At 37.7% G+C, this 25,741-nt stretch overlaps 1 protein-coding gene across 4 annotated transcripts in view; it reads left to right on the top strand.

Moving 5' to 3' along the window:
• LOC131571971 (disks large homolog 2) overlaps positions 1 to 25,741 on the top strand; it is a 620,230-nt gene that overhangs the window by 17,464 nt on the left and 577,025 nt on the right. For all 4 annotated transcript variants that reach the window (XM_058824787.1, XM_058824783.1, XM_058824784.1 and 1 more), the window contains exon 2: positions 11,145 to 11,225. In XM_058824787.1, the coding sequence (XP_058680770.1) occupies positions 11,145 to 11,225 (81 nt within the window). The remainder of the gene's footprint in view (positions 1 to 11,144; positions 11,226 to 25,741) is intronic.

Below are 25,741 nucleotides of genomic sequence, written 5' to 3' on the forward strand. Positions count from 1 at the left end.
ACATAATAGCATAAATATAATGTGTGTATAAATATATTCTGAGCAGACATACAGAATAATAGAAAGATTTACAGGTTTCTAAAGTCCCCAAGATATAAACCTAAGGAGAGAAATTAGCATTGACTGTGTTGAAGAGCTGTGAGTACATGAAGCAGATGTATTAACTCACTAAGAACCCATCTAAAGAGCAGAGAAATATGAAACAAGAAACCTCAGAAAAATTCTATCCTGTTGTCATTGGGGGTGTGGGACTAAATGTTAGAACAATTCAATTAGGAAATGTCTTCAGATGGTGAATTGACTTTAAATATAGGAAAGCTGGACATACTGAAGTAGAGCAATTATTTCTGTGCTTTAAGTACACATTGTTTTCCTGTGAGTCATGAGGTCAAATAATATTTAGCCTCTAATACTTAGCATCCTGCCAAAATTAAAAAGAGCAGAGATTTCCTGCCAACACAATTGTGAACTGGTATTTTTATTTCCTTGGATATAGCACAAAAGCAAAAATGTATATTTATGCCCCTGAAGGCACTTGAAAATACAGCACAGTTATAATCCCCAGATGTCTTTCATCATAATTACTTTCCTTTTGTTTGTAGTTAATTTTCTGAATTTTTTTTTCAGAAAAACAGGTTTGAAATTAAACTTTAAAATCAGGTTGGGTTATATTTGCAATAAGCCTAATGACAAACCTTTTTTAGATTAGTCCTCTCTGGTATAATCAGTGGATACCTTTGTGCTCGTGTCAGTAAGACACAGTCTCTGGGTCAGGGGAGGTGACATCAGGTTTCCCAGCTAGATGAAATCAGGCATAAAAGAGTCCTCTTGCAAGTGCTGTCAGAGCAAAGGGATTGCTGAACAGGATTCAGAGAAGGAACAGAAAATACACAGAGCAGGAGAGTGAAAAACTTCAAAGCCTGCCTCACCAAGCCTAGAATTCTCCAGGAAGGTGGAGGATAACAAAAGTGACACCACTCTGGTTTGGCAAGCTGGGAATGCCAGTAAAATGCAGATCCTTTTCTAACGATTGCTGGGTTGAAATCCTTGACACCTTTGATAGTTTTATTTGTCCCAGCCAAAAAGACTATAAAACTGAAGCAAAGAAGGATGCGGAGTGCTCTGTGCTCCATAAGCATGGAATATGAACAATGGCTTTAGTTGGAGATACAAAAGGCTGTGGAAGCTGTGAGTGATGTTTCTGGGGGTTGAGTCTCTGGTGGGAGATCCTGTTGGCTCTGTGCCCACAGAGAGGCGGGTGTGCTCTGCTGTGCTGCCCGCGGGGCCGATCCTCAGCGTGCGCCACAAACACGCGCTGACTCTGTCTTCTGTGCCACGGACATCCCGCCTTTGTTTTCTGCCAGTCATTCAGCTGGAGCTCTTCCAAGAGCACATCAAGCCTGCTCAGCTTTCCTGTGGCACAAAATAGTGGAGGAGGGATTGAGCATGCCCAAGTCACATCCCAACACTGCTCTTGTGACTGGGAGAGTAAACAAAGCTCAGGAACATCGCTAAGAACTCTGAAAGGAAAGATGTAAGAAGTTGATAAACAAAAGGAAGAACCAGATTCAGACTCAGAGTAGTGGGTGGACAATTATGTCCTAATTGAGATCCTTCACACTGTAGGGGAAAAGAGCTGTGTACAGTATCGCAACTCAGACTGCAGCAAAAAGCATGTGGAGTTTGAGAAGCATGGTTAACAGAAGCCAACCCACTGGGTGTCACTAAAGGAAAGATGTGAGAAGGAGGATGGATTATATCACTTTGCAAAAGTTGGCAAGAACCACAATGCGTGTTGCTCAGATTTATTCTCACAGGAACAATGAGCAGCAGTTCATTTAGAGATAAATACACTATTGAACTGGAAGTAAATGGGTCAGTTATGAAGTTGGACATGGCACACACACTATTACATTGCCAAAAATAGTTGTTTTCACTGGTGGCCTTGAATACTGGATAGTAAATTTACTAGTGGTAGTGACAGGATTCAGTGCTGCACTTATTGCAGTTATAGAGGCCTGGACACATCAATGTGGAAAAGCTGAACAGGGAGAGGGGTCTCTGAAGAGCAGTTTAGTTAGCAATCCCCACAGTAAACAAGTGTTGAACTAGCTGGATGATCAGCACATGGGAAGACCCTTGTAATGGTACTAAGGAAAATTTATTTCTTTTACTAATTGAAAATATGAGACATCTTTTTCCTCATCAATATGACCCCTAAAAATGGAGGAAGCAGCATGGAGGTTGGAAAAATATCCTCCAGGGATAACAAACCTGCCAAGACACAGACATTTATCAGCATTTTAAGTGTCATCCCATACATCCACCAGTATGTCTGTGGTCAATATGTCGCCATACCTGTAGGAAACCCATGACATTCTCCACTGACAGCTGAGGGCCAGACAGGTTTCTCTGGCACTAAAATGTCATAAACACCATCATCTCAGCTGATGAGTATGGTTACAGTCTCCAGAGGCATCAGGAGACATGTGAAGGCCAATCAGTCTCCCATTCACACATTTCAGTAAATTATCCTTTTCCTAAGGACTATCAGAGCAAGCAAAGTTAGCTTTGTAAGAACAAAAAGAAGGGAAACATATTTCAGTCAAAATTTGTGCCAGATAAATTTTATGAGCTTGATATATCAATAGATACTTTAGAAAAGCATTACATTAATGCTTTTTCCACCCTGACATATTTTCTTTTATTATTATTATTTAAGTTGTGCAGGACAAGCAAAATCTTCCACCAGGAAGCACATCTGTGGTATCCTCACAGGCAGTAGGACCAAGAAAGGTTAGAAAGCTGTTACCAGATGCTCTCTGAAACAAAGTGGGCTGCTGGGTCAAAGCTGAACTAGTTCTGTTCTATGATATATTTGCTTTTTGGGGGTACTGGTGGATCCATGCTGACACCTGTGTCTCAATGCGCATGGTTTCTTTGAGGGGAGAGCAACAGAGGAACATTAAAGTTTTAGTCTTACTGCAGAGTTTGGAAAGCTGAGAGAATTAGTCACTTATTTCACTTATTATCTCTATAATTGAAATGCTAAATTTCTTTTAATCCTCTTATTCTGCTCAATGAAGTCTGCAGAAGGCTTTGGAAGTACAGGTGATAAGGACTCAACAGTTGGCTGTAATAAAGAAGACTTTAGATTGTGGGTGCAAATATCTCATGCCCCTATTCCTGGGAAATCAATTTAAGCTAGTACTGACCACAAACTGATGCTTTTGGAAATCCTCACTTTTTCCCAAATAAAACCTTTTTGTTGTTTCTGAAATGTATGACTCACAAACTGCATATAAATTTGTAAGAGAGCTGCATGTTTGTAGACAAAATCATTCATGCAACTGACAAAGCTTTAGAAAAAAAAATGTGTCCTGAGCCTAAATTTGTTTCCTAATAACTGGAATTTAATAACCAGTCTGGTCTCGAAGGAGACATGCACAGAGGCTGCCAGAGCAGATACAAGGTAAGACACCAGAAAATTACTACATTTGGCAGTGGCACATATTTAACACTCATTACCAATTTTGGAAAAGGTATCTGCAACAGATAAGAGTTAGATGTTACAATAATTTGCGAAATGTTACAGAAAAAATATAATAAAATGAAGGTCATTTTAGAGTGAACAACCCATGAGAGAAGGTGCAAAACACATTGAACTTGCTTCAGTATCAGTGATTGAAGTCTTGCAGACCATACCAAGTTATAGTATGCAAAAGAGGCTCATGATGGTTGTTAGGAAAAAAAAAAAAAGGCTCTCCAGAAAAAATCCAGGCCTGTAGGAGGATAGAATATAAGAAAATTAAGATAGTGTAGAAAGTAATCTTACCCCTAAGGAGTTGCAGCTGGGCCAATTATCAAAGATTAGGAACAGGCCTGACTTTAACAGGCCACAGCTGTAAGCAATGAGAAGAAGAGTGCTATAAAAGAGTGGGGTGGCTGGTTGGGACGGGAGCTGGAGTCAGTGGCTGCTTTGTGAAGAAGAAAGAGTCAGTGCTCTGAGGAACTGCCCTCCAAGAAACACCAAGAAGGTATGAAGCTTTTGTGATAAGGAGATAACAGTATGGAACCCTTGCAATAAGATTACAACAAAGGCCTTTATTTGTTTGCCATTTTAGGGCAAAAAAAAAGCCCTACAATCCCATATGTTTGTGCTTGATAGTTAGCCTATATCAGAAAATGTTTCTGTGAAAGAGGAGGTCATATATATGATAAATTTCTGTGGTAATAGTACAAATGGCTGAGTAATAGCTGAGAACAGACCATAGTTTACTGAGCGTGTGTTTTAAGTACTTTTCAATGAAGATTAGTTCTAATCATGTAGTCTCTTATCCCCATAATTCCCTGTCTAAATGGCTGGTCAAAACAATGGACAAAACCCCTTCAGAATGATTATTGCAAAATCAATCAGCAGTGGTGTTCCGTCGTCACCACTTTCAAATTCCAGTGTGCCTCCAGTGAAGTGGCTGTTGCTGATAGCTCTGATTAAGAGAAACCTGTGAACCCATGTGTTTGCATTGCCAGCAACCACCCCTAAAATCACTCGGCACTCTCAAATGGGGAAAGTACATTTAATGAGCCTTACTTGGTCTTATCCTGTGCAAGCTATTACAGCTCCAGAGCTCAGCTCCCAGGGGTACTGAGTGCCAGAGGCCAGCTCGCTCTCAGGCCGAGGCCGCGGGACAGCCCTAGCAAGCAGGGAATATTCAGCTCTTAGTGATTAGGCAGCTCTTGATTTCAGCTTTGCTTGCTAGGTAGCTTTTTCCCTTGGCCTAAGGCTCCAGCAGACGGTAGAGAGAAGAGAAGGAGAAGAGGCTGGCTGTTCCACGAGGATGGCTTTATTGTAGGGGTTCCATGAAGGGTCTCAGCACTTCTTCTTCCAAGTTAGTAGGGGTACAGTATGCTACTTTTATACCCTTGGCCCAGATCCAATCCTGACCAATGGCAAATGTGTTAGAGTGACCATAATTAACCAATAGTTGGGTTAACACGATATTGCCTTACATGGCTATAGGGATAAGGTACAAGGCGGATGTCCCTGGAGACAGGAAACTTCTTTGCCGCTGTGTCAGCATTCTATTCCCCAAGGGGCCCTGGCTAAACCTGAGGGGTTTACTACAGTACATCATTGATATAATTTGAATTCCTGGGTACTTGTACTTTGAGTAATAGTATTGTGCACCTCTGATACGAGAAAGCAGCTGTGTCTACACTGTGGAAAAGAAGGTGCTTGCTCATGTCTGCACTACGTGAGTCTAGCCCCTAGAGCAGTTTTTTCCTGGAAGGAGCTAGCTGGAATTACACAGAACAGCAAGGACTTCATGTAACGTATAACATCTAACAGTGAGGATGATGAGGGTCCAGGCTTTTGAGTATGTTCCTCAGCCTCCTTTTTTTTGGGCAGTTCAGCCATTTCCAGAAGTAGTAGGGCTGCAGCATGTCCAAGCAACCAGAACAGGGTGCAGCTTGAACAGGGAGCACACAAAACAACTGTGTTTGCATCCATCTGACAGCAACAGTGAGGATGTTTCAGTTGAGATGTGTTGGACAGAAGCCATGGCTCTGGAAATCTCCAAACAACCTCTAGTAAGGATACTTGTTAGAGTGACCAAAAGGGTGTTAGCTTACACATGTGATGTTTTCTGACCATTAATATTTGGATTGGAAAGAAAGGCATGCTTTGGGGATTGTTACTTTAATGGCTGAATTTCCCGGACAATAGAGCAATTTCATTTCTAAGTCTCTCAGTAGGTATCAGACAAGGGATAAAAAAAGCTCTTAGAAGATCCCTGGGAAACAAGTAGACCCTGAATGCCACGTGAGCATCAGTGGACTGATTTAATTTTATCCATTTCATTAATGAAGTATAGTACTAGGATTAGAGAGAAGTGGTTTTGCCATAGCCAAATCTTATGTTTTTCTATGGAGAGAATTAGTTGGAAAAAAGATGGTTTCTGCAATGAAAGTATAGAAATCATGATTTTCTAGAGCAGCAGTGAAAAGTAGTAGGTTAGCAACAGTACAAGTTTATACTTGGTAATGCACATGAAGGCCTGACATCTCTCCTCTTTTCTAATACGGTTCTTTCATTTGGTTCCTCATCTTTCTTTTCTATCATTTGTTTCCCTAATAATCATTTCCCTCCAGTTCATCCAAGACAGTATCAAGCAGATTCTGGTATTACAGAGTAGCTAATCAGAATCATCCTTGGTGCATCTAAGCAGGAACACACCTGTATTATAGTGTAGGTCTGCTCTGAACTCCAGAGGCTTCCTTGAATCCAGTGATGCTCTTTTCCACAGTTCCTCATAAATCTTTTGTTATTACAGAAGCAATTGGATTAACAGGAGGCAGCAGCAGTGATTTTTTTTTCTGGGTTTGATCCTGATGTGGATTTCTATCCTCTGCCAGTTGCACTCATTCTTTTGAACCCTTCTCTGTCTGTGCCTCTGTGCATCACTTTGAGTTTAGAAGTTCCAGTTTCATTCTGTGTCACAAGTGTTTGTGTCAGTCAAGTCTAAGAATACGTGGTAGCGTGTGTAGAAGCTTTAACCTAATCATAGCTGTCACATAATAAAACCACTTTTTGATGGATTAGGAGATGAAACCACAACTGGTTGAGGTACAAACAAAAAGTTGCTGCCTGTTTTCCTGGAGCTTTGGGACTTCACTTTTGCTTAAATCCAAGAGGGCATGAGACATGGAGGCAGTGAAACCATGACTGCAGAAGCCCTAGATGCAATACGTCATCCCAGTGCCCACATCCAGATCAAGAATTAGAAGGGGAGGCAATTTCTAACATGTTTATTATGTAAAATGTATGCACAAACTGAGGCACTGGGTACACTGGCATAATTATCCACTGTGAGAATGGATACCCTGGTGCTGAATGTGATTAACCTGCAAGCAGAGCCAAGAACTATTCTTGTTTCAGAAAGCCTATGTTAAACCTGCCTGCCTGTGAAACTGTGCTCAGTGCTGCTGTAATTGCACTCATTGCTGGCACACATTGTTAATAACAAGCATCTTTGCTGCTGTAGACAAGGGTAAAATGTAAAGATGTTGCAGTGAGCCAAAGCTTGAAAGCCCTCACTTAGCTTGTATGCTCAGGGTTTAAACTGCTGGGGAAACTTTGTCTCTGGCTATTTATTATTGCATACAACATGTTCTTGGAAACCACTCCACATTTAACAGCAGTTAAACCCATCTGCTGCTCCTGAATTTTCATTTCATTCACAAGCCTGTTTTAAAAGTATTTTTGGACTTGTCTCCAATATGCTATCAGCTGTTCATTATTCTGTTGTAAATTGATAAAAAGAGTGACTCAAATTTTAGAAGAAAATTGTAGCCTCCTATATATTTTTGAGCTTTTCATTGAAACTTGCCTTTCTGTCATTGTCTGACATAGATTAATTTTTTAGTTTAAAAGTAATTATTCACCATGGAAGTTCATCCCCTTGTGCTCAATTCTGTGGAATTCATCTATAGTAGTTAGATCACTGGCGTGAGGAACAGATTTGACCTTAGCACCATGATCACTGATACTGTTCAGTACACTGAAGTTCCTGTGAGTGCAACAATTTTTCATGGCTTTATTTAGAAATACTGTCACTGTTTTCCTTGCACATCTCTTCTCCCTATGTTCATATTTTATTACTTTACATTGCAGTACTTCAATGCGCTCAACATATGATTAGCAGGAACTATTTAGACTTTCGTGATATCTCTTTTTGAAGATTTTTTTAAAATGGAAAACTTGATTTTCCTCATTTTTATTGGTGTGAGTGACATTATTTAAAATGCTGCATGATGTTCTTGTATGACGGTAATATTTGTTAGACTGTGGGACTTCCTGGTATTTAATAGGCAAAATTTTTTTTCCACGGCAATAAACTGATCCTTCCCAATCTGCAGATTAACAAGGCTTTCCAGACTATAAGAGTATTTAAGTCCTTCTAAAATTGGTGTACTTCAACACTGAAACTTGTTCAGCTCTAGGTCTTGTATAAAACTTTTATTGGATTTTGCATTTTTGGATTTATAGTAGTTCATAACATTTAGGAAACTTGATTTATTTTTTTTTATTTTTAGTTAAAAAGCAAGAGATTTAGATTTTCTATGCAATAAGCCCCCAAAATTTTAAACTATATATTTGCATTTAATAATAGCTTGTGTGAATAACAAAAATTGAAAATTAAGACAAGTCTTCCTTTAAATAAAAAAGACTTTTTGGGGTGATATTAATTTGTCTAAGATAGGCATATAGTGCTATTTTAGATGTCCTGTGAAATCCGAAGTGTGCATATAGCTGTCAGAAATGACAGAAGGAAACCCATTCTCTTTTGAAGAAGCAGCTGAAAACAATACCTTAATGCATCTGATGACATAAGACAGCTCTATTTGGGAAACTCATTCTCACCTTTATTGTTGCCACCTTTGTAACTCACAATTTGATGGTTATGAAGAATTCTGTTTTAAATGCTTCCTTACTGGCATTTGAGTAGAGTTTTTTCAAAAGATATTTTTTATGAAGAGGCTTACATTTCTACACCAACTACATCCACTAGTGGCATTGTAAAGTTTTACCTTGGAAGCAAGTATGTATTTATTTTATTTTAACTTAGCACAGAGGAATATGCTTTTTGCTTTTAGCTGGTTAGTAATCATCCTGTTCCAAATTAAAATTTCTGGAATTACTAGGGAATAAACCTCCCATGGAGCAAAAGCCTGTAGGATATGGAAAGGACTGGAGACCTTCAGTTTTTCAGCACCCTAGCAGTTAAAGGTTTTTTCATAGAAGCAAATTTGGAGTGATTTCCCCGGTTTTTCTCTCAGTTGAAAAGAACTGATCACTATCCCTATGTAATATCCTGTTTTCAGTCTTCCCTAGGGTGTGACATTCCTCTTCTGTAGATTTTCTTTGGCTTTTTCAGTGCTTATCTTAAAAAAAAAAAAAAAAAAAACACCCCAGAATTATACACTTCTGCTGGTGTCTCATCATCAATGATTACAGCACAATAGTTACAACTCTTGTCCTCATACACGGCAATTCTTCGTATCTTGAATGAAGGCCATTTTGCAGCAGAACCTCACTCTTGGCTCCTCCTTAGCTAATGATCTCAACAGAGGTGTTTCTTACTCTGTATTTTTGATTTTGATGTTTCCTCTGTCCAGGGACATGCTTACTGCTTGGTAAATAAGCATTGGCTTTCTTTTATCTGTGTTTAGGGTACTACACATTTCTTCTCAAAAGTCTCCAGAACCAAGTACATGTACACAGAAACTTGTTGTGGTCAAGGTGCATCAGCTCCAGTGGACTACAGAAAATGCCTTGTGGTTGTTCCTGGTGGACTTGGTGCTTATGTTAGGGAATCCCCAGCTGCCCACTTATGCTGTAAAAGAAATTACTCTAGATTTTTTCAATGTAAAAATTCTCTCTGTGTAAGCTCAACTGGATATTCAGATGTATGTTCGTCCCACTTCACTGAGGTGGGAATGCACCCTCCAAAGTGACTCAGGGAATTTAAGCCTGAAACCATTCTCAGTACTTTCCCATGTCTCAAAGGACTCTGCTCCTAGCTGACACAGCTAAATGCCTGCAGACTGACAGCATCAACTTAAGTCTCAATTCTTAAAAATATTGTTTGTATTACAGCATTAATCTTTTTAAGCAGAGCCAGAAGTTCTTTTTCTTAGACCATATACTGAAAAGTGTGACACTTTGACTACCTTTTTGACTATTATTAGCCATTCTTCAGAGCAACAGAGCTTTGTGACTTCCCTGAATGACTTGGCTTAGTGGCTTTATACTTGCTGTGTTTCATGCTTGATGTTAAAAAAGATTTAATCTTGCAAGTGAGAGTGAGAAAGTGTTACCTTTATTAAAAAAAAAAAAAAAAAAAAGTAGTGGGTTTATATGCAAAGGGGGTCTACAAGAAGACTGGTGAGGGACATTTTACAAATGCTTGTAGTGACAGAACAAGGGGGAGTGGCTTCAAACTGTCAGAGGGCAAGTTTAGATATTAGAAATTCTTCATTGTGAGAGTGGTGAGGCACTGGCACAGGTTGCCCAGGGAAGCTGTGGATGCCCTGTTCCTGAAAGTGTTCCAGTCCAGGTTTGGGCCTTTGAGGAACCTGGTCTAGAGGAAGGTGTCCCTGCCCATGGCAGAGGGTGTTAGAATTAGTTCATCTTTATTTCCTTTCACAACTAAACTGAGGTATGATTTTTATTCTTTTTAAAAGCTGTATTATTTATTAAAATAGAAACAAAAAGTCTCTCAAGTAACCTAGTAAAAGTGAGGATCAGCATTACATAAGCATTGTAATGAATATGGCCTTTGTAAAAATGCTTTTCAGTCCCTTGTTTACTAAACATTGTGTAAAAATGCTGTTGGATGCATGGCTACAGATATGGTAGTTTTGCTACAAAAACTGAGATCTTTGCCTTATGTTTCTCCTTACTGTCAGGGCTCTTCCATGCTGTTGTTGTTTGTTAAGAACTCGTGTTTTCTACAATGGCATTGACTCATGCCTATGTGGGATACCAAATTCATTACAGGTTTTTTGTTTCACAAAAAAAATGGAAACCTGACATTCATTAAAAGCAAATATATAACCTCCTACTGTTAAACTTCATAAATTCATAGTGATAATTAGAGTGGGTTTTAAAATTTAGAAGCAACAGGATTATTTCTAATTTTAGCTAGAAAGAGGTGGACTGTCAAGAGAATGTTTATTTATTCCCTGTAGCCTTGCTTCATTTGCTAATAGTTACTAGAGATTGGTAGATGTTGCATACTAAAAATCAACCTAAATACAGTAGTACAATATTAATTCTTGTAAAATATATGTAACTTGGTTGTTCTTCCTGTAGTGATAAATAGCTAATCCAAAGATATTAATAATCAATAACATGAACTCACATTTTTAATACAATATAATATAATTCCAATTAATTTTTTGTTATAAAGCCTCTGGGCAATTCAGTGTGTATTAACACCAATTTACAGCTTCAGGGGAAAAAAATGAAAAAAACCCCAAAAAAACCAACCTGGGAAGCAACTAAACACCATATGCAAAGACAATGAAAAATCTGAGTTTGGAACATGTCCTGAGCAGATGTCTCTATGTACTTCCAGAAAGGCCAGGAGGAAGAAAATCCCACAGGTAGAGGCCTTCAGCTGGGACCTTTTCCTGAAATGGAATGGACTAATACACAGGTGAGAGTAGTGAAGTTGGCTGTGAGAAGTAAGTGAGGACAGCAAATAGTTCTGAATTGCTGCTTCATAGTTTTGCCAATTTTTCTCCACCAATGCTTCCCTGCACCCAAAAGGGCCCATTTCAAGTTTTAAAAAAATACATATTTGTGCAAATGTTTCAATAATTCCCAAGATGCTGTAGCATGCAAGGAGCCTCGGCTGTATACTGATCAAACTGAAAACAGGTGAGCTATTAGGAAAACAATGTGGCTTGAGTTGACTTTTGACGTTTGAGGAAGTCAATGATATTGCCATGGTAGTCAATGGAGAGACCTGTCCTGATCACAGTTCTTCTAACCTGGTTTGGATGGCTCCTTTAGATGGAGGGGAGTCATGCCCTGGAAATTACTTTGTCTCTCCATTGTCTAGACATCCTTATGGTCAAATAATTTAGAGACCAAAATGTCTTGATTTGATATCTTAAGTGGTCAGGAAAATTTCACCTTTCTCTTTTCGTAATGTCTTTCTATTATTGCCTGTTAGTCCGGCAGAGGCTCAATCAGTCTCTGGGAGGACCAAACCAAGATATAGGACAGGAAGACTAAGCGTATTTGCGGACCTGGAGAGCCTGATAGAAAAAGCACTGTTGAAGTTTGATTTGGAGTGGGGATTTTGGTGGTTTGTTTTGGGGTTTTTTTTTTGTTTGTTTTTTAATCAAAGAATTTTCCCAGTAGAGCAGTTGTCATTGAAACCAGAAGTGCAAACCCCCCACCTCCCCCAAATGAAACAAAAGTACAAGTGACGCTGTTGCACCAGAATAGTAACCTCCATAAATTTCTGTTTTCAAAATACTCAGTTTAGTTTATGTTGCATTTGTGTACTCAGTTTTCAGTGTATGACCTTCTGCTGTTATGATAATAGGTGTGTGAGACACTTGATATTCTGGCTGTTAGCCAGCTGGGTCCTTTGCAGTCTCAGGAGGAAAAGAAGGCTGATTAAGATATGAAGATAATGCACACTAATGGGATATTTCTGGTAAAAGTAGTCTAAAGGGATATATTGTTGATGTCCAAATTGGTATCCTTTGTTATCCAGGGTTAACAAGACTCTGGCATAAATAGGACAGATGAGCATTCTGAGTGATCTTGCACAGCTCTCTGCCAGCTAGACATCAATTTATAATGGCTTAGGATGTCTAGGTAATTTTCCTTAATGTAAGGGCCAAAAATATGCAATGATTAAGGTGGTAACCTAGGATGAATTCAGTGGCAAGTATAATGGACAAGAACTCTCACAGTATATATCTGGACACTCAGTTTCTACCTCCTAAGATTTCAAGAAAAGTTTGACCAAGCTTATTTCTTGGTTTATTTTTTATGTGAATTAACTAATTTGTGCTGCTTTTTTGTAACACCAAAACCAAGAAATGATGCCAGTCAATCACTGTTTAATTAATTGTGTCATTTATTCATGCAAAGATGAACAAAAGTTTTGATACCTCTTCAATACTGAGTGGCACACAGTAGGAGGGAAATGCTGTTTGCTCCCTAGCAAGCCCATATGGTGGTAGGAGATCCAGTGTCCCTATTGTATAAACAGCATTGAATCTTTCAAAGCATGTTAAACAACATCTGCCAGTGATAAAATAAGTAAAGCAGAAGGCTCATTACTTGATAACTTTGACCTATGAGCCTTAAAAAAGGAGGCTGGAAAGATCTGTTGGAGAATTTTTAAAATTCTGGAATGTGAGTGTCATGCTATTTTTTTCAATTTTATTTTTTTTTCAAATAATGCTGCAGAGCAGGATAGTTCTATTTCAGCCCTGGAAAAAATATTGGGATGATTAGGGACAATTTGGCTGAAAAAGCAAGCCTAAGAAAAAATTAGTGGTAGGAAGAAATTAATGATAGTCAACATAGTTTTAAAGAAAAGCAGTTATGCTAGATAAACTTCATTTCAGAATGTGAATTTACTTGTCAAGTAGTCCTCAATCTTATTTAGGCTTTTGTAAGGCATTTAGTTTAATTTTGCATTTCATCTGGTATAAAATAAATAGCAGCATACTTTATCAAAATAGTATTTGTTAAAGATTGGCATATCAAAGCGCTAATCAGTGAGAAATGATCCGTATGCAAAAAAATTGAGGGATCATAGAATCATAAAATAGAATCATAGAATAGCCTGAGTTGGAAGGAACCTTAGAAAGGATCTAGTTCCAACACCCCTGGCCCTGGGCAGGGACACCTTCCAGTACACCAGGTTGCTCAGAGCTTCATCCGACCTGACCTTGAACAGTTCCAGGGATGGGGCATCCACAGCTTCTCTGGGCAACCTGTGCCAGTGCTCAGCACCCTCACAGTAACGAGTTTGCTCCCAATACCCAATCTAAACCTGCTCTCTTTCAGTTTGAAGCCATTCCCCCTTGTCCTGTTATTGCATCCTCTTTTAAAGTCTCTCTCCACAGCCTTCCACAGTTTAGGTTTGGGTGTGGACAACATGTTTCAATATTTTCACAAATCCTTTGGAAAGCTGCATGAATTCTTGGATGTTAGAATTTGAAAATAATGTGAAGATTGAAACACTAGGAAAAAAAGGAGGACACAGCAATTAGATAGTGCAATCCAGTTACAGTCTAGTCTGCAAACAGAGGTCATTCAAACAAAATTGTCAAAATTGTCTCTAGAAGTATTACACAGCCAGAAGGGAGCAATGGCATCCTTACACATGGGGACCCCTGCAGCTGACATAAGTGATGGTAGGAGTGTTCCAGAGGAAAGAACAGACAGCTCAGTGGCACTTGTATTTTTAACTTGAATGTAAAAAACATCAGTAAAAAATAAGAGTAAGGAGGTGGTTTTATTGGTATGTGCAGCAGTGAGATTGTGGAAGGAAATATTGTACCAGGTTTTGGTATCTGTAATTTGTAAAGATAATAAATAAATATCAAAAGAGAGAAGAGAGACTAGAGTGGAGAAAACGTCTTCCAGAGAGAGACATGACATAAAGGCAGCATATTCCTGTGGGATGATTGGGAATAAGAGGATTCTTCACAGTAGCAGAGAAGAGCAGAATGCATACCAGGGTAAGAGTAAACCAAGGCTGGGCAGGTGTTTTTAAAAGTGAGAACATGGGACAAACCATTAGGGAAGGAAGTAATCTCAGTCCTGTTATGTTTCCAGGATCAGCTGCCTTCCTGAAATAGGTGTGCATGCTTGTGTTTAAGACAAACTGTTCTTGTCAGTGCTACATATGGCAGTACACTAGATCCCAATGATCCAATGGTCTTTTGTGCCTTAAACTCCACATCTTTGAGGTGCCTTTGAGGTGCTGAGTCAGAAGAAACTTCTGCACAGGAAGAGGGGTTAGATGGTACTGTAGAGGGAGAGTAAACTCATAGAACACGTTTTATCACCTTCTTCCCCAGTCAGTAGTTCAAATGGAGGAATGTAGAGCTGTATTACTTGGCCTAATGAAAGCCTTTATTTCTTTTTTACTTCCTTCCCACTTCCTTCCATTTTAATTCATTTAAAAATCTCAGTACACCCACCTCCTGGCCTATATGTGTGGAGGATAAAGTTAGAATTCTTCTAGATCGTGAACTTCTGAATTAATTTTCCTTCACTGATTTTTAACCCAGAGTTGCAAAATTTTGACTAAAACAGCAAGGTTTGGTTGAGAGGGCTTGATGTTTTGCAGTGCTCTCTGCCATCTACATCTCAGTCATATTTTGTATAACTGGTTGAAGGTTGGGTGGTCTTTAAAATGAAGTTCTAGACATACGATATGTTTTTTTTCAATTCCTCTTGAGTCATCTTAGGCAGCTTGCTTCATTCTCTTCCCTTTGCTTTCCTACCTGTTAATTTTCCTTTCTTACAAAGGGCTTTGAAAAGCATTATAGTGGCTGAGGAGTCATTAGACCTTTTCATTCTATTTGACATAGAACTAATTCATTATTGTACTACCATTACATGTGTTCTCAGAGCAGTGAATGATATGTTCTCATCTGACAACACTCTAGTACACCTGGAGGTAAAAAGAAACAGAGACTCCTAGCCTACAAATCCATAGGTGCACTTGTCAACTCCTAGAGAAAGTATGTTTAAAATAAGCTTTGTTTTGTTCCCCCCCTCCCACCCCTACACCCATTATGGCATGCCTTTTCAAGCTTCCTGCTTTGACTTGCACCTAAAATAAATTATTTTCACTTATTCCCACCTTACTTACCTTATATCATTCCCTGGGAAAAAGTGACTCCCTCTGTAGTTAGGCAAGGCTGGAAGGGTTCATTTTTCAATTGTGAAGCCTTCCAAAAACCAATTTAATTGTTTTTGCTCAATTCATCAACAAAGTCTGCTGTTGTCTTAATGTCTAAAATAAATTCATTGTCTCAATAATGACAGGTCTAAAACTCTGGCAAAATTGTGATGAGACCTGTTGAAAAATGGGTGCATCTGTTATCTCCTGTTTTATTCAAATTGAAAACTCTCTAAAGCTTGACCATTCCTTTTACACTCTGGATTTCCCTAAAGCCTTCAACAATGGAATTTTAGTCATTAACACTGGCACTGAGATGTTATGGCTATACATAACAGGCTAATCAGAAGATGGCATTCTTTGCATAATCTTAACATTTCACCAGGGAAGAGGGAACTGAGCTCCTGTACCCCTTATTGGAATTTCAAAATGCAGATGAGAACATAGACAGAGTTCGAGTCTGAAAATCTAGTTCTATTAAAATGGAATTTCTCAGATGTACAAATCTACTTCCTTTATACTCTACTGAGAGACATATTTATTAACTAGCATAGCTATTTAGCTTTTTCCACAGCTGGCATTTCAGAAATGAGTCTTTGCTCTTGCCTATATATCCCTATAGAATTATTTCTCTGTGAACAATTTTTTGAGCTGAAAGTACTTCATGGGCATCAGGAAGTGTTAATTTTGCCTGCAGTGTGTTTTCATTGTTTGGTATTACTCATGAGTAGTAGAAGAAATGAAGGTGCAGTTTATAAATTTGTTTTTCCTATGTTTATTCTGTCAGTTAATTTTCCCTTGTGGTTTCTCATGAACCTTGTTAGATACTGCTCAGTGTAGTTGCCCTTCCATTCTCACAAGTTGAGAAGAATTTGCTTCATCTTCCATTCAAGTAGATAATAGAACCTCAAAGGGCTTAATTGCATCCAAGATATTGCTCAATATTTCCAAATGAACAAACATAAAGGTCAGCAACACTTGAGAGGCTTTATTGCAAAGATCTTTCTTCTGGCTTGAATTCTGCTGAAAATTGTCTTTGTTGTTAAGAAACAGGAATTTATTGATCTTAAAAAAGGACATCACCTGTGGGCAATTCTTTAAAAGTGAATGTCCTTAAATTTTTGTGTGGGTGGCTTCTATTGGCAGTCATATTTGAAACAGTATTAGAAAATTATTAATTAATATTAGTAATTAGGTAATATATGTGTAGTGACCCTGCGAACACATTTTAACTGAAGTGATTTGTTTCTATATTCCACTCTTCCACATAGAGGAGTGTTCACTATAGCTTCAAAACTGAAGCTTAGGATTTTAAATAATCTTATATCTATCTCCTTTGCAGTCAGCATCTAAGGTAAACTGCTGGTTTGATCGTCAGTTAAGTACATCTCGCATGCTTTCCTGCAAAGGTCTAATATTAATATTCAGATTAGGTAAAGAAGACTGAATATATAGATAGTAATTCTGCTCTACAGAAGCATAAAATTTCTGGTAACATCAGTATTCCATATTGCTTGCCTATTTTATATGGGGCAAAGTGAATGCTGGAGCTTGAAATAAGTTTTCAAACAAATTATTCTTTTTTCTGTTCTGTGATGTAATGCAGCAATGCATTGTTTAATTTACAGCAACAATGATTTGGGGTTAAATGTTATGGAGGCAGTGTAGAGTTTGTTCTGCTTTTAATTGATGCTATGACCTACATTGTTCCCCAAGGCAGCACAGACGTTTTTCAGAAATGTCTCCCGTTAATTATAATTGTACTCTGGGTCAGTTGTCATTTCCATTATATAAACTTTAAAAACTGGGAGGGTTGGGAGGTTTGGTTCAGGTTTTTTTTAACTCACATTTGGTAAAGCTTTGATCACTTGTCTATAACTGTTTCCTGAAGTGATGGTGGCTTCAGTCACTTCTGCACAAATCCCTGCAAATTCTGAGGGCTCCAAGAGGTACTTGCAGAGCTGTGCACTTGGTGAAAGCACTTCCAGCCTTCTTGAAAAACAAAGCCAAAAGTGCTGAATATTTGTGTCAGCCTAAATTCCCATAGCCTCCTTTAGAGCCAGTGTGTGGTCCTGACCATCCTCTAACCTTTGGAGTAAACCTTAACCTCACTGCACTGCTGAATATGCTCCATATTTCCTCCAGGAGGCAACCACATCCATAGAGACCATCATGGGGTTCCTATAACATCTGCCTCAGAGAAACAGGGAAACATTTATTGGTAGCTTGGATGAAAGATGATATTAAGTCAGTCATTTTAAAGGAGAGGAAATTTATTTCTTATCCCTAGACAGTACAAGTTACAGTTAATTACAGCATTTCCTTTCTTTTCTTGATATGTCCCTGTGGTCAGCTTGCAATATCAGACCCTTCACTTCCTTTTCCTTGTTGATTTTCCCTCTCATAGTGTTTATTTATATTACTTTATTTTACTGTAAATTTTCTCTGGATGGGGCTGAAGCCCACTTGCCTCCATTATAACTTCCTTACTTGAAACATTTGGGATTTTGTGACTGCTTAGTTACATATAGTTGCTGTCTACAACTGCTGGAAAACAGGTTTCGTCAAGGTAGGGGTTGGCCTCTTCTTCCAGGCAAGTAGGGATAGGAGAAGGGAAAATGTCCTCAAGTTAGTCAAGGGGAGGTTCAGATGGGTATTAGAAAAAATTTCTTTATGGAAAGAGTGGATAAGCATTGGAACAGGATGCCCTGGGAAGTGGTGTTGTCACCATCCCTGGAAGAATTAAAAAAATGACTGGATATGAGAGTTTGCTATATGTTACAGTGGGCTGGGTGGTATTCAGCTGAAGGTTGGACTTGATGATCTTGGATGTCTTTTCTAAAATTAATGATTCTAAGATTCTGTGATTCTAAAGTAAACTTAAGTGGAATATCATGAGAGCTACAAGTGCTCCCCAACCCTGAAAGAGTGACTCAGCTTCAGGATTTCAGAAGCTAAAGACTCAAAAATCAGCGATCTTTGTAATCTTGCAAGTTATTAGGCAGTCTTGAAATAATTTTATGATGTCATCACTACACAGCAGTAAAGAGTCAAGAACCTCAGATTCTGAAAACTTCAGGAGCCTGAATTCATAGTATGAATTCAGAACCTTTTCAGATATTTTCAATATTTTGCATCTATGGTAATTTTCCTTAAGAAACATATTTCTTCTGGAGAGATCATCTTGATTCAATACATTAAAATGCTATTATTTATTAAAGTTAGAACGTTGCGATATTCCTGATCATTGGGAATGATTGATGTAATTCTTTTAGCTCTGAGCATAAATTCAGAACTTAGTCATAATTCAACTTGCAGCTCAGGATAAAATAGTTATTGCCATGGTATAATCTTTCTGAAAAAAGACTTGTGTCCTATCTTAAAATGTACTGCTAATAGCTTTTCTTTGCACTGGGGGCTGCTACCTCAGCTGTCCTAACTAATTTTTTTATGTATTCATTCTCCAATTAAGGGATCAAAATTATTTTTCTCTTCTCTTCACAGTATAAATCTTCACTCAGAAAAGCATGAGGAAATTGTGCAATAATGGCTATTTTAAAAGTCTATTAAATGTTATTAGAAATACATGCCCTTTCTGTAGTGAACTCAAAGTCTCCTGGTTGCTTATAAAAATGTTTATAGGAAGCTTACAGCTACAAAGGGAATTTTTTTTTTGTATTTTATTTGAAAAAGTATTTTGCAGGGTAGAAGTGATCATGGTCTTTGTAGTGCAGTTGTGCTTCAAGGACCCTCATGTAAAAGAGTACCTTTCTTTGTGCAAGAGAAATGTAGAGCTTACTGTAATGTCAAGTGTTTATGTGTCTAAGAAGAAAATGTTTGGTTAAAAATTTGATCTTGGTGTTGGAATCCAGTTGGAAGCACATTTTTATTCAGATCCTTTATTCATTAAAATAATGAAAAGATATATAGGAATCAGCAGGTAACTTGGAGAATTTTAGAGAACAAAAAGAAACAATTAGGAGTAAACTGATTAACTCACCTGGGAGTGACGTTTTACCATGGGAGAATTTTTTCTGTCCTTTGCACTCAACTCAATAAGCAGCACTTTTTCACTTGTTTACAAAACCCATTGTTGCTGATTAAATTGTAAATGAAGGATGGCTGAGTTTAGTTTAATTCATAGTTAAAGCCTGCAGAAATTTCAGACACAAAGGCTTTGAATTCCATAAAGCCCAGGCAATTGAAGAGACCTTTCCATGTTCAGCATCCTGTTATGAGATAAGCATACATTTTTGTTTAGTAGAGTTTGTTCCAGCTCTACTAAACAAAAAAAAAAAAAGTTCTAATTGTAACAGAGTACCCAGAGAATGGATAAAATTATCCTTTTTGTATTATTTGGTTTTCTACAGGGCACAGTATTTGTTGAGAGATAGAACATGCAAAGCTGCTTCACCACATGAACCTTCAGTGCTATTGGGGATTTTACCTGTAATTGAATGAGTTGGCTTAGATCTTTACACACGTACACACACATATAATTGCAATGTATTCTGAGAAGAGTAATATCTCACTTTGGCTGTAGGAATTTGAAAATTAAAGTGTTTTTTTTTAAATAAATGTTTTCTCATTTACATATTTAAACTTTGCAGTTGCAAGCAAAATACAGCTCATAGCTAATTTCTGCCCTATAATCCAAGGGTTTCTGTCTCTTCTAGTGACCCCTGAAAGCCTCTGCACTTTCAGAAATATGCAGTTTAACTCATAATACTAAGTTTCCAATAATGAGATTCTTACTCTTTGCTTAGAAGTGCTGTGAAGAGAACTGTGATTTTCTTAGCTTAAATGGGCATTCAGCTTAAACCCCACAGAACTTCTGGATTTAAATTTTTTATTAAGTTCCTTTTAAAATTTTCTAAAATAATAAGGACCTGAAATTATATCTAAAATAATATGGGCTCTGAGACACCTGCTTCAACTTTGAAGTTCTACTTTGAGAATGAGTAGGATAATAGGACATGCTTCCATCTTAGTTCCAGCTCAGCTTGTAATTCTATGGCTCTGTGATTCTGTGTCTTTTATTGACATTTATTAGTGATTGATTTTGAAGAGTGCAATTATATGCTAATGACTGAACATTGTAGGTTCCAAGCTTTAAAATCTCATCCTCTATTTCCTAGACAGACCTTGGTCACTCTTAATGTTTATTTCAGCTTTTCCTTTCCTGTGTTTCATTTTGACTCCAACAGTGCCAGGCTACTTTTTCTGGTTACTTTGAAGTACTTAAACATTTCACTTTGGTTTTGCCTGCTCTTCCCCTGACCTTGACAAGTCTCTGCTGGCATAGTCACGATACAAACTTTTTATATTATATACTGATGTCAATGTTGGTGCAGCTTTCAGATATTGTTTGCAAAGAAATATAAGAATTGGAGTAAACTTGAGTGACATATCTTTTCTTATATATTTTATTTATTTATATTATATTTATTATAAATATTTATTCTATTTAATTCTCATATCATTAACCAGTGTTAACAAAGTGTACACAATCAACTCCTCCTTACTGAGATTTTTTTTTCCTGCTATCCTTATATCTATTGTGAAAACTGGGAACTATTGTGTAAGGCAACAGTGTCATTGGAACACAGAATGAAAAGACACACCCTCTCCCAAACAGTTCCTTAACTGAGTAAAAGAGAAAACAAAAATCGATGAAGTAGGATAGAAGAGGTACAAAAACATATAAAGAAAGCACAAGCAACTGATAATTTTTTATAGAATCACAATATCATAGAATGGTTTGGGTTGGAAGGGACCTTAAAGATCACCTAATTCCAACCTCCCTGCCATGGGCAGAGACACCTTCCACAGACCAATGTGCTGAAATTGTCATCCAGCCTGGCCTTGAACACTTCCAGGGATGGTTTAATAACAACTTCTATTTTTAAATTAATTTCTACTCTAAAGACAATCATAAAGAAGCAACTTTGCATGATGTTTTACTGTCATAATTGAAGTGCCACTCCTGACAATCTGTTGGGAAACTGAACTAAGAAGGCTCAGTTTTATTCTTCTTTTTGGGGAATATCTGAGCTCTTCTAACATGAAGAAAAGAAGTCAGTGTTCACTTATAGAAAGGGTCCACAAGTACACACTGAAGGTGGCCAAAGGAAAATTTCACATGATTGTGGCATACCAGATCCTTTGGGACAAAAGCAATAGAACTTCTTGCCTGATGATCCTTAAGTGTTTTTTAACACTGTTTTTACCTCCACAAAAAAACCTTCTGTGGAAAGAAAAATTCTGTTGTGTTCCCACATTAGGCCAGGGGCTGGTGCATCAGCCTGGAAGTGTGTTAGCTAAACTTGTTCTAGATCCTCTTACTTCTGGGTATAACTAATTTAAAAATCTTCTATAGATGAACTAACAGGGCTTTCACAAGGCCATTCCAAGCAGTAATGGGGGGAAAAAAACTAGATCCATAATAAGTTTCTAAATATGACTCACTGGTCTTTGGTGTAATTTGGAGATGGTTGTAGTCTGGTATCAGCAGGTAGAAATTTTGCCTATGCTTACAGAGTATAAACCCCTTCGTACAACTTTTCAACCAACCGTGTGACTTCATGAACTCTAAGATTTTTCTTTTCTTCATGTTTTGAGGGTTTACTGTTTCCTGCCCTACTTCCTAGTAATTCAGCAGTTTAAATTAAGTGATTGCTGAGCAAATTCCAAAGTTGTTCTATGAATGTCAGCATTTCCCTTCGTTAGGGAAAGAGGTAGCTTTTGAATTAGTAATTGATCTCAAAGAGGAAACCTTAGTTATCTTAGTTTATCCTCCAAATAGCACTGATGACTTTTCTTTCCCTGTCTGTGTTTGTGTTGGGAAAGATAACTTGGCATGAGAGAGTGTCAGTGGGTATATTAGAGAAGAGATTGATTAAAAAAAAAAAATAGAGGAATGTGTGGAAAGAGTCTACAGAAAGGCACCATGTGCGGAAAAGTGAGTCTGAGCAATATGGAAAAAATATGGGAATGGAGGAAAAGAGAGAAAGAAAATGTTTCATAAATTGCCTATGGAAAAAGTGCTTGCTGAGTAAAGGATACATAATGTCTACTGGTTGAAGTTCCTTTCCTTTTGGTTTCTTATTTATGTGTTGACTGTGTTTCATAGAGATGTAACAATATTTGCAGCAAGACTAAGATTGAACCACATCATATTCCAGAGAGCAGCTTGTTTTGGTTAACATGGGAAAAGCTGGAGAGGTAGACTGAGGTTTTTTCCATCTTGAAGCAGATGACACCAGCAAATTCACAGATTTGAAAAGTCAAGGATTATGCTGTCCAGTCAAGGAATAGTCTGTATTATTATATTATCTATCAGATACCGAAATGCATGTGATTTTATGTGGAAACAGTATGTGAAAACTGACAATATCTGTGCGCCTATGGGGATACTTGAGATCCATAAAATCAGATAAAGTTAATATTAAAAAGACAGCAAGAATAAAGCTTACATTTACATCAAGCTATTGTGCATAAAAACATAGTGCTATCTCATTTATAGCAATTAGCTGGGTGGTATGATGCAAAGAGACCCCATAAGGTGCAGCAAAACATACTTTTCTTCCTGGCTTAATGTTCATGTTAGTAGGCAAACAGAAGTTCTCTATGCCCTAGAGTAGTGTCTGTTGTGTAACTTCTCCTTACTACAGCTTCAAATGGTGTAACTCATTATTTGTTAATATTATTTGATTTTTTTCAAGTAATGACTTGCTCAAACTAAAAAGTAGGCTTTGTGAGTGGGGGCTCAGCATGTTCATGCAAAGGCACTGTTTCTGATAAATGAATACACAGGACTTTTTCATTGTTTCTCCTGTTCAGTGAATTTGCATACCTTCTAAAACAGATTGCTTCTTAGCTATAAGTACAGCCAGGCATCTCATGTTCTGGTTAAATAACTCAAAGAATTCATTATTTAGGTGCCTGTCTGTGGTACCAGTGGACCAGAGAACTCAAAACTGATCTTTTTCCAATTTCTAAAGGTACATGAGAATTCACGTCCTTGGCATCAGCTTTTTTTCTTTTCAATGGCTCTAATTTTAGTGCACAGGCTATGACCATGTAAGGAAACAGGCTATTGAAATGCTTTATAAATTGCTACAAAAAAAGCTATTTTAACATTTCAAAGTTAATTCTAGAAGGTAATAGCATGAAGCTCTATCATGGAGCATTTGGTTGGTGAAACAAATATTTTAAAGTAAGATACAGCTTTGGCATAGTGCTCCATATTACAGCACCCTGCAGGCATTTGGAGGCAGTTAAGAGGTGTCACATATATAAGAACAGGATTTTTTGCATTTTATATTATTGAGTAGGCTGCAATAGTGTATATTATAAATAAGCAATGTGTTTTGATAGCTGTATAATATATTCTAGAACCAGCTGAATGGTTCCCTCATAATAATTTGATGGACTGCTTCTTCTTGCCTTTTTTTAATTTTTTTTTTTTTTTTTTATAACTGCTGAGATTATCCAGTTACAAGTTAGGCATCAGTTCTTAGGAGTGGAGAGAAGTGTGTGTCTTCACAGGCTTTCAGAGCATTGTTCAGAGACCCTCTTAAATTAGATTGGTTCTTTCTGCTCAGTTTGTAGAGACTGGCTGATCTAAAAGATAAATCAGTGTATAACCTTATATTGGTAGAGGACTTGCTTAGTTCATCTTAATTGCTCTGATGGGAGGGCAAATTTGTGGTTTGCTTCTCTGCTGTCTTTACTTGAGACCGTCACCTGAAATGAGAAGTAATGCAGAATAATCCAGAGTTTTTAGTGATGAACTTTCTATAAAAAAAAAAAAAAAAAAAACAAAAACCAAACCAAAAGTATGTTTTACAGAATGTTAACTGTGACCTGAACTTCATCCAAATACAAATTTTGTTCAACTAACAAACTGGATGACTAAAGCATTGATCCTATTCAAACCTAGCTGCTATAAATCACCTAATCTGATGCCTGAAGCATTTGTCTTGAGCCTGTAATATGTCCTTATTACAAGCTTATTGCAGACATTTTCTACTGCATTTTGTTTACAGAGCTGAGAATCTGAAATCAAATGAGGAGCAGGATGGCAATGGAAATTATGGAAAAAGAGGTGACTGTATGGATTATGAGAACTGCATATCTTAGGCTAAACAAAGCTTAGATTCCACTTGCAGGTGGAAGAGAAGATGGTCGGCTGCTTTCTTGCAAGATGCTGAGCTAAATGTTGCTGTTGACCAACAGTTCTAACCATAGTGAAACCCTTCCTCTTTCCAGGCTTTCTGTGAATCTTTGAGCACAGTGTGAGATTGTGTGTACACAAACCATCTGTTTATGGTGGCTGAGTACCATAAATAGGCAGGGTGCTGGATAGTCCTAACATGCCGAGGCTCTGTAAATCTAATGGCATAGCACAGCATGTCGTTCAGAGGAAGGAGGTTCAGAGGTAACATGAGCAAAAAATGAGTCAACTTCATCGAAAATACGTGGGTTTTCTATTAATTCATTTCTGTGGTTTTGTATTTCTTAGATTATTTTTTCAGGAAGGGAATTTTGGATGATTTTCTTACCATAGTGAAAAATGTGAGAGACAAAGCTAAGAGGGTGTCACCTATTATGAAAACCTCTTTCTCTTGCTACTCATCATGATGAAAAGCAGACTTTAAGGCTTTGGACAAGTGGTGTCTCAGAGGCTTACAAGGGAAATAATTTTTAATCTAATATAATTTTATGAACTTTCAGCTTTAAATCCAGATTTACCAGGTGACAAATGTCTTTTTAGATGTAGGAGTATCCCACAGATTAAAAGGAATATTTTTGTGAGTCCTTAGGTACCTATTTGATGTGAAGGAAGTATAAATAGCTTTGTGGAGTAAGCAGAAATTTTACAGTGTACACTAAACTAGGTTCAGTGAAGTGCTGCTGAACACTGCAGCTTTGCTAGTTTAGCTATAAACTGTTCACTTAAAATTAGTCACTGCTGTCATAAAGCTTAAGATTTTCCTACATACTGCTTTGGGAGAGATAAAGACCTTCCATTTGATGGCTAATTCTAGTCTTGTCATTTGTTTCCATCTTGTGTTAACATGCTGACATTGATTGTTCCAAAAAGTAAAGAGTCAAATTGCACTGACTTCAGTATTTCCTTAGTCATTGCCACTCCTCTATTTTGGTACAAAATGCCTTATTAGTCCTTAGAAAGGATGTTTTGTTTTTAAAAAAGGTATTCAGAAAATGCTAGCACATTAAATATCCCGTTCTCGTTGGTCTCCTGGAGGAAGCTGTGT

The sequence above is a fragment of the Ammospiza caudacuta genome, chromosome 2 (assembly GCF_027887145.1).
Source record: "Ammospiza caudacuta isolate bAmmCau1 chromosome 2, bAmmCau1.pri, whole genome shotgun sequence".
NCBI lineage: Eukaryota > Metazoa > Chordata > Aves > Passeriformes > Passerellidae > Ammospiza > Ammospiza caudacuta.